The 10,224-nt window shown below is 45.7% G+C and overlaps 1 protein-coding gene across 1 annotated transcript in view; it reads right to left on the reverse strand.

Annotated features, from left to right (window-relative positions):
* Window positions 1-635: 635 nt before the first annotated feature.
* The window catches only part of LOC120031798, a 12,418-nt gene continuing 2,829 nt past the window's right edge, over window positions 636-10,224 (reverse strand). The window contains exons 2-6 of the mRNA XM_038977617.1: window positions 4,793-4,984; window positions 4,347-4,503; window positions 3,538-3,720; window positions 3,228-3,391; window positions 636-859 (exon numbers count right to left, since the gene is read on the reverse strand). Of these exons, the coding sequence (XP_038833545.1) occupies window positions 636-859; window positions 3,228-3,391; window positions 3,538-3,720; window positions 4,347-4,503; window positions 4,793-4,984 (920 nt within the window). The remainder of the gene's footprint in view (window positions 860-3,227; window positions 3,392-3,537; window positions 3,721-4,346; window positions 4,504-4,792; window positions 4,985-10,224) is intronic.

Genomic DNA, 10,224 nt, shown 5'->3' on the forward strand with positions numbered 1-10,224 from the left:
GCTCTGGCTAGGTAGAACATGGGACCAATGTAGCCGCCAAAGCTAGGGAAGCAGAGGTGAGGAGGAAGGACCAAAGACACCAACCTATGCCTGGCACGAGCAGATCACATGGGAGTCCCTCCACTGAGCTACGGGTCGCAGACTTCCAGGTGTGTCCTTCCTTCCTCTGACGGACCGGAGCAGACTCAAAAACTACCACCACCACCTACCTGAACAAGATGACAGGGATGAACCCAGGAGTGATGTGTCGCTACGATTGAACACAATGAACGCCTACTCTGCTCTCTCCGTCTCCTCTGCCTTCCTCCCCCCTGTTCTCCAGAAACACCGCACCTGCAGCTGCCTGGCTCTGGCTAGGTAGAACATGGGACCAATGTAGCCGCCAAAGCTGGGGAAGCATATCATCATCTTCATAACATTGCACAACTTTGTATCCAGCTTTGTAGACCCCATGAGGAAAAAGAGCGTCTAGAGCACTAGAACCGGAAGATACGCCACCGCGGTGGGCTCCAGGACAGCTAGCACATTCTTCAGGGCCCTCCTCTTCAGAGACAAAGTTGTCTTCCCCTGGGTCTGACTCTGGGCGGGGCTCGGTTTCCATAGCGTACAGACCATGCTCCCTAGACAGTCCAGCGTTAGCAGGAAGAGGACGGAGATGACAGTGGCGAGCTGAGGAGGTCATCGAGTTCCGTGAAGCCCGTGAGGATGACCAGACTCTGGGTGATGGCCCACACCAGGCCGTAGACGGCCAGCTGGTACTCCCACTTCCCCAGATGCAGGTAGAGGACGGGTTGGGCTGCAGCATGGTAACGCTTCACACACATGCAGGCCACCAGGTTGAAGATGGTGATGGCCTCGCCTGGAGAAGAAGAGGGGCCCTGGGCGGCTGATGAAGTTGGTGTAGATGGGTATGGACTTCAGGAGCAGGTAGAGCAGGTCCAGCAGGTCCTCAACTGCCATCCTCAACCCTCCATCCTTATGTTCTGTGAGGTCCTTCTGGATCCTTTCCAATGCACGTGGACATTCCTCTTCAGTTGTAGTTGAGACAGCTGGAGTAGTAGAAGAGTCGAGGATAGTTGAGGATAGGACGAGAACGCCCCTCCCCCCCACCTATTGATGGATATAACTACTGTTCACATTTCACCCATCACTATACAGGAGGGGTCCACATTTGGTCCACATTTGGCCTAACACTACACAGCTGATTCATGGAATCAATTCCTCATCCAGCTTTGATGATTTGAATCAGCTGTGCGTAGTGCTAGGGCAAAAACCAAAAGGTGCACACTTTGGGGTCCCCGGGACAGAGTGAAACGCTGGTCCAGAACATGTCAGTGTTTTCTATGGGACTGATCTGCTGTGAACGGTCTCTCCCTGCTGGAGAGTGCAGAAATGACAGTTGATGGATAAGGCACATTGCTATGGAAATAAAGGTCATGTGGAGACAAAAATACTCCCAGAACACTACATTCAACTAAACAAAAATATCTTTAATCAGTTTTTAGGTAGAAACCATTTTTCATACAAACATATTGTGGGGATAGTCAGTGCAAGGTTCTTGCCCATCAGTAAAATCCATAAAGTGCAGGTTAGTTGGTGTGACTGTTCCAAGTCTCCTATCACCGTAGAAAAACGCACGCCAAAGACTTCAACAACAGGTAAGGAGCTCTCCAAAGTTTTAGTCCAAAGCTTTAGAACAAATGGGGGAAAATAATGGGTGAACTTTGCTGAAATGCCTTCTCATATCATTAAATGTCCTGAACAGTCATTCTGATTCCCATGTAAAATAGCCTTTTGAGTGACAGAAATATCACCCATTATATTATTTTGGGATAGAAACGCTAAAAATGGTGGAAAATTACTTTTTCTTTCATGGCTAACTACCAGGAAGTGATACACAAAGCTACTCAAACAACATTGAAATTGCATCAATGATATACATATTTGTTTTATACATCTCCCGTTTGGCATGTTTCTGGTGCTGCGGTTCACAGCAGCCCTGACGGATGTGTTGACATTACATTTAAGTCATTTAGCAGACATGACAACTGTGTCAGAGTTTTGAACGACCTGTCCCCCCTTTAGATCCACGCTGGCTGAAGACCTAGCTAGCCAGTGACTAGCTAACACCAGTAGAGTAGCTATCTAGCTATATAAACCACGCCCCTCTGCAAACACGCTTTCTCCGATGCTGGTTACAAGGCGGTACTTATTTTAAATTAGGTAAGAGAATATCATGTTACCATTGGTGTATTAAAATGAGAGAGTTAGGGTGATGTCACCCTATCCTCTTAATAATCCCGCTTCCTGAATCCAAGAATCCAAACTTTATCAATGTAGACGAAACAGTAATTTTTCATACTTTGGTCATCATACTTTCATCCAAAAATCATCCAATTTCATGAAAAACATGATTTTGACTATTCATGACATTTTAAGAATAATATGTTATACACCCATACATGGTATTGGGGATGATTTCTGTATCCACCTTCCTCTAAGCTAAGTCCATTCTCTTCTTTGGTCGGTGGCGAGACTTGGTGACCACCGCCAAACAACATCTCACACGTCTTCAGTCAGTGACATCAACAAGTGGATGTGTCCTGATAGGCCCGGTCTGAGGGTGACTTTGACCAATCAGAAGACTAATAGGAAGTAAGCTCTTGTGAAAATGGAGGACACCACAAAATTAACAAAAGCCTTGACAGGAGACACAGAGAGAATGGTAGAGATAGAAAAACCTCCTCTGCCGTGTAGAGATACACTAGGAACAGTAGACAGGGTTTCCTCAGTGAGAGAAGAGGCGAGGAGTCAGAAAGTGCTGGAAAAGACCCTCTGGTCTCTCTGTCTGTCGGTCCATATCATACAGTATATACAGTAAGACGTGTCCCATCCAGCCATCCTTGCAGTAGTAGAAGCATCTCGCTGACAGGCTGTTCTCAAATCACAAATAACACCTTAGTCCCGATGTAGTACATTACTTTTGACCAAAACTTGTATAAGGTTAGCTGCATGGGGCTCTGCTCAAACGTAGCGCACTTATTAGGGAATAGTGTGTTATTTGATCCTTCCTCATTGACACTTGACCTCCAGAGAGGGAGAGAGTGAGGGGACAGTGACAGTTCAATGGGGCTGCATTTGCCATGGAGCTCGCTGGGGGGTGGAGTTGTGGATAGGATACTGCGGGGTAGGATATGGGGGCATGTGGTGTGGCTGTGAGGGAGCACATCCGGAGTTGGAGGCAGAGTTGGAGGGCATGTTGTGGAGGTAGACAGGGGCAGTTGGGGCGGTGGGGGTGGGGACTCTCTGGAGCACCACATGGGGGTAGATGATCTGACTCTCCGCCCGGAACAGACCAGGAAGCGGGGCCTTCAGTAGGCTCTCCTGACTCCTAGAGAGAGAGAGGGAGAGAGAGACCTTAGAATCAGTGGAAACAAACCAATATATTAGGTGTCCATTAAAAGGTGCATACTGTAGCAGGTTTCAATTGACATTTACAACACGTTTAGGTTCCTACAGTAGATCTCAGGTTCTCACCTCTGGTATCCACGGTTGTCGAAGCCGGCCATGCCCCCCAGGTAGACAGGGCTTTCTGCAGCCAGCCGGAGGTCCGGCCGCTGTGACAGGTGGAAGATCTTAGGAGGGGGGAACGTGCCCCAGTCCTCCTCCTCTCTCTCCAGCCAGCACTCACTACGCCGAGAAGACTGCGTGTCTCTACGCCTGGAGAGAGGTGGTTATCATCATCTCCATCAATATCACCCGTCTCCTCTTTCCGGTAAAGGTTCGGAGTGTGTGTGTGTGTGTGTGTGTGTGTGTGTGTGTGTGTGTGTGTGTGTGTGTGTGTGTGTGTGTGTGTGTGTGTGTGTGTGTGTGTGTGTGTGTGTGTGTGTGTGTGTGTGTGTGTGTGTGTGTGTTGTGGGGGGAGGCCAGAGGGAGGTGCTCATGGACTCCATGGAGCAGGCATTTGCTGCCAAGTTGCTGAAATACCAGACCCTCGTGTCACGCCTGAACAGCCTTGGTTATCAGTGCAAACTTATAGTGCTGATATTTGTGAGTCTCGGCCAGGTTGACGGTACGTGCATTCAGATTGCAGGCCTGTATCGCACAAAGGCAAAGCATCCTATGAGGTACTGCTCTGTGTCAGTGGTCATGGGCAGCCTTATTGTACGGATAAGAAGGTGCTTTCCGTATCCACAAGTGTCGACATATCCATGACCTATGAAATGTTTGAATCCTTCTCGACTGTAATGTGATTTGTGGATTCAAATAAAGCATTTCAAATGTGTGTGTGTGTGTGTGTCTGCTTGCTTGCTCCTATGAATTTGTGTGGGTGTGTTTGTGTGTACCTGCTCCTGCCGTCCCTCCCGGTGGCCCTGTCCTTCCCAGTGCGTTCCTGCAGGCAGCAGATGATGAAGGAGAGAGACATAGCCAGGATGACGATGCCACTGACCACTGAGGCCAACACGGCCACGCGCAGACCCCGGTCCTCTGGCCTCGACATGGCTGAGGGGAAGGCAGGTCAAGGGCAAGTCAACTCAGTCCAGTACTGAGTCTCTGACAAATTACTTTCACCTATCATGTCGCTTCAGATATATTTCTTAAGATCTGTGATCACTGCGGGGGTGGGAGCTAGGAGTAGGGAGCTAGGAAAAGAGGGTAGGAGAAATGTGTAGCAGCTAGGAGAAGGGAGCTAGGGAAGGAGGGTATAAGCTAGGTGAAATGGGCACAGAATAGGAGAAGAGGCTGGGAGCTAAATGGCTAGCGAGGGATTGGACCAGCTGTGTTGTCTCACCCTCACAGACTGGCAGGAAGTTGCTCCACTGGGGTTTGCCTGCCCAGACGCTGCAGGAGATCTTATCACTGCCCACCAGCTGGTAGCCCTCCCTGCACCAGAAGGCCAGCACTGTACCCACCGACACCCCTGTCCCATGCTCCACATAGAATGACCCCCGCCTCGGGGGAAGCACGGACACACACAACAGACCTGGGGAGAGCGGGAGATAGAGAGTGAATATGAGAATTACAAAAGCAGAACAAGAGGAAGGGTTAAGAATATTTCGATTTTCATTTATTACTGATGTTTATATCTAGCATAAGGTATACACTCTTAAGAGGTGTTCAATCTAAATCTCTCAGAGTAAATTTTACAGTTTCATTTGCTGTTTATAGAAAGAGGGCAGAGAGAGAGAAAGAGATTGAGATAAATAGATGTTTCAAGGAGGGGGGGGGGGTCGAGGTAATTCTCTGTAAATACACAATAGAACTCAGAGAGTGTTCTTTAATGGAAGTTTCTCTAACATCAGATATGTACAGTGCGGTGTCCCTCAGGGCAGTTGCCTTGGGCCATTACTCTTCTCTATTTTTACAAATAATTTGACACAGGTCTTACACGAAGCTAGAATGACTATGTATGCGGATGATTCCACATTCTAAATGTCAGCACCCAAAGCCAGTGATCTCACTGAAAATTTAAATAAGGTGTTACAGTCTGTGTCAGAATGGGTAATTAATAACAAACTGGTCTTAAATACATCTAAAACTAAAAATGTTGTATTTGGTTCAATGCATTCTCTAAGACCTAAACCTCCACAGGAGTTGTGCATAAAAGGTGTGACCATTGAACAAGTTGAGGAAGCTAAACTCCTAGGTATAACATCGGATGGTCATTCATCGTGGTCAAGTCAAATTGACAAAGTTGTGGTGAAGATGGGGAGAGGTATGTCTGTTATTAAAAGATGTTCTGCGTTTTTGACACAAATCAACTGTAGTAGTTGTACAAGCTCTGGTCTTGTCCCTTCTTGATTACTGTCCGGTAACATGGTCAAGTGCAGCAAAGAAAGACCTAGCAAAGCTACAGCTGGCTCAAAATAGAGCAACAAAAAACAACAGCTCATTATGGACTGTGAAATGACACACACACACACACACACAGGCACACTATCACACTCCAACACAAACAATCTACACACACATTATTCTTTAGTTGTATTGTTTGTATATCATTGTATTTTACATTTGTGAGACTGTTCTTGTACATCAGTAACCAGGTTTCCATCCAGACTTTTTATGCAAGTAAAGTACGTAGGATAAGAAATGTCACGACAGGCTTGATGGAAACAGCAAATTTGCTGGTAAACTTTCCAAATGTCGACAAAGCAAAATACGCTAGACAAGGTGGGATCTTTTTGTGTCGGTACAATTAATTATGCAAGAAATGGCGGTGGAAACAAATACTGATGTAATACCCATCATATCGAAGTAAACCTGGAGTCACGCGATGATATGTTGTGTGGTCCTCCCACTACGACTCGGGGAAGCATGCAATTTATTAGGCTACAGATGAAATTAGTTACGATGAACTTCACAGGGGGGTGAAAGTGCAAGGTGATTAGCATGATGCTCCTTTCCAATAAATATTGAGAGTCTTATTCTGGTGACACGATCATAGATGATTGGCTGCCGTTTGACAAATACAAATAATCTCACTCTTCTGTCCATAATAATCTCATCATGTAGCAGGCTATACCTGCACTGTATCTGCAAGTTGTTGGCTAGAGTGCACGTGCCAGTCCCTTTTCCTTTTGTCTATCAAGCTGTCATATCGGCTTAGCCCACTAGGGACTTTTCTATCATTGTTAGTAACCAATATCTACTGTTTGTTATGTATTTCTGTGATTATTTAGTTAGTTAGTAAATAAATAATTAAGCCAATTTGTATATCGCTGATTCATAATTTATGCTAGGGTTCGTGCAGATGACCAAGAATTGTACGACATTCAGATGAGACTGATAGAAGGTAAAGGATAATTCATGATTGACTGCTATTGATACAAAAGATCTTCAGATCTTTAAGAGTGGATTCGGGAGATAGCCGCTCTACATAAACTAATGCTTCCGCGGTGCCTGGGACTCCTAATGAGTTAGTTATTGCCTGATTAATTTAATCAAATAATGAAACTTTAGGTAATCGATTGGAAAATAGCAGGTCATCTCATTTAACCGTACTAGAGACACGACATCATGTTTTATGTTTTTTTTGTGAAAAATAGTTGCTGTTTCGGCAAAAGCTAATGGGGATCCGAATGAACCAATAAACCAATAAACAATGGATCCAGCAGAGAGCAGTACTGATGCTGAGTTGTAATGTTATTTCTGTGTTGTGAGGTTATTAGTGGTCTAAGACCCTGAAAGCACGCAGGCTGCTGTCTGCTGATTAGATATGACAGATGGGAGGATTTTTTGTTCTGCAGCGGTGCAGAGAGAGAGGGGGGCTAAGAGAGAGAGGGGGGCTAAGAGAGAGAGCGAGAGAGAGAGCTAGCTAGCCACGAGGGGATGAAGGATGTTGATACTACTGCACTAGGGCTTTACTCTCTCTCTCTCTCTCTCTCTCTCTCTCTCTCTCTCTCTCTCTCTCTCTCTCTTTTCCCAAACACACGCACACACACACACACACCACACACACACACACACACACACACACACACACACACACACACACGCACGCACACGCACACGCACACGCACACACACACACACACTGTATAAAAGCCAAGACAGGCACACATACAAACATGTGAATAACAATATGACAGACCCGCGTGCAGAGGGTCCACGCCAGTTCATTTTCCCTACTGAGTCCAACATAGGACTGAATCTGCATCACCATGCAGCATTTGCTTGCATATATTCATGCCCTGATAAACACACACACACGCACACGCACACGCACACGCACGCACACACACACACACACACACACACACACACACACACACACACACACACACACACACACACACACACACACACACACACACACACACACACACACACACACACGCACATACACACCAGCCAAGCTTAGACCTGAGTCATCATAGAGTTTAATCAGGAATGCAGCCCCTAAGCCATATGCCTCCCCTCCCAACACACACACACTCACACGTGACAGACCAGTATTGAACCCGGGTTGTCTGCACAACTCAAGATTGTGTTAGCCAACTGAGCTAAAGTCTATATTAGTGGACCTACAGATCAATGTGCTATTGGGATGTTCCCTGCGCAGCTCAGAAAATACCCCTTCCACTTTAATATCTTGTGGAGTGGACTTTGAACTGCCATTAGAGTATGTCTATTGTCGTGTTAGACCGCTGGGTTTGGCTGCTGGGTGAATGTTGGGTCTGTCTCATTCTGACCAGCTTATCTCCAGTGGGCCGCCATTCACAGGGCTTAGCTGGCATGGCAATACTGTGGGCTGCCAGCAGCCAACCTGGCAACCTGACTCTCACAACATAACAACTGGCCCTTTCTTCTCTCTTCTTGATGTTCCCTCTCTCCCTCTCTCTTTCTCCGCCTCAGGGTCCTGACCGATAGGTGCTCAGAATAGTGCCTGATTAAATAAAGATTAGGCCCACCATTAAAGATTCATGCACACACAAAAACACTCACATTCTTCCTCACACACACACGCGCGCACACACACTCACTCACTCTTCGCTCAGAGCTGCTTCACTACTGACCATGACTGTGTTGCCCTGCAGCAAGGCAGAGAAGGCTGCTGGGCCACCTGGCGTATTACACATCCCAGAGGCCACGACAACCTCTGTGATCTAGATATGATCACTTCTCTAACATTGCATCATCCCTCCATCTGAATTAGGGTTGAAAACTTGCAGGAACTTTCCCCAAATTCACAGATTTTCCAGAAATCGCGGTCGGAAGATTCCCTAAACAGAGGGGAATAAGCGGTAAATCCAGGAATCCTTCAAACAGGATTTCTGGATTTTGGGGAAAGTTACCGGGATTTCCAGCATAAATAATAACTATACTATACTATGGTATACATACTATGGTATTTACTGTAGTGTTTTTTTGCAGACTGTAGTATACTGTAGTATTTACTGTCGTGTTTTTGCAGACTGTAGTATACTGTAGTATTTACTGTCGTGTTTTTGCAGACTGTAGTATACTGTAGTTTTTACTGTAGTGTTTTTGCAGACTGTAGTATTTACTGTCGTGTTTTTGCAGACTGTAGTATTTACTGTCGTGTTTTTGCAGACTGTAGTATACTGAAGTTTTTACTGTAGTGTTTTTGCAGACTGTAGTATTTACTGTCGTGTTTTTGCAGACTGTAGTATTTACTGTCGTGTTTTTGCAGACTGTAGTATACTGAAGTTTTTACTGTCGTGTTTTTGCAGACTGTAGTATACTGTAGTTTTTACTGTAGTGTTTTTGCAGACTGTAGTATTTACTGTCGTGTTTTTGCAGACTGTAGTATACTGTAGTTTTTACTGTAGTGTTTTTGCAGACTGTAGTATTTACTGTCGTGTTTTTGCAGACTGTAGTATTTACTGTCGTGTTTTTGCAGACTGTAGTATACTGTAGTTTTTACTGTAGTGTTTTTGCAGACTGTAGTATTTACTGTCGTGTTTTTGCAGACTGTAGTATTTACTGTCGTGTTTTTGCAGACTGTAGTATACTGAAGTTTTTACTGTCGTGTTTTTGCAGACATTACTGTAGCGTGCTGCTTTGGCAAAAGCGAATGGGGATCCCAATGAACCAATGAACCAATAAACAAGCGATCCAGCAGAGAGCAGTACTGATACTGAGTTGCAATGTTATGTTATTTCTGTGTTGTGATGTTTGTTTTGTGGATAATACTGCAGTATTTACTGTAGTATTCTACAGAATACTACAACATTCTGTAGTAAGTATTGCACATGATCGAGGGATACTACAGTGTAAGTACTGTAGTATTCTGTCGTAAACTGTAATGATTTTTCATGTGGGTTAGCAACCCTGAAGCTGAGTAACCCCTATTGACCTAATACATGCGGCGATGGAGGCTAAACCACCTGACCAGCCTGGTGTTCTACTGTCTTTTGTTTCAGACAGTCAACCTTTTGCTAAACAAACTGCCCTCTTATGTTTGTATTCTCTCTCTCCTTTTCTCACCCCCTCTATCTATCCTATTTCTCTCTCTGTCTGTCAGGGATACCTCCCTGTAGTAAACCTTCCAACTCCCACACTGACCAACGTCATAGGTTGACTGTCCTCTCTCATTCTCTCGCTCTCTCATCCATCTCATCCCTCTCTCCATCAGAGGGTGAGGTAGCAGCAGTCTGTTCCCGTGGTCTCTCTCTCCGTTACTCTCTGACACGGCCAATGATCGACTCCCCTTAACACGCCCTGTAGCGTGAGAGGGGTGAGGCAGGGAGGAGTGAA

Source organism: Salvelinus namaycush, chromosome 38, assembly GCF_016432855.1.
Source record: "Salvelinus namaycush isolate Seneca chromosome 38, SaNama_1.0, whole genome shotgun sequence".
In the NCBI taxonomy this organism is placed as follows: domain Eukaryota; kingdom Metazoa; phylum Chordata; class Actinopteri; order Salmoniformes; family Salmonidae; genus Salvelinus; species Salvelinus namaycush.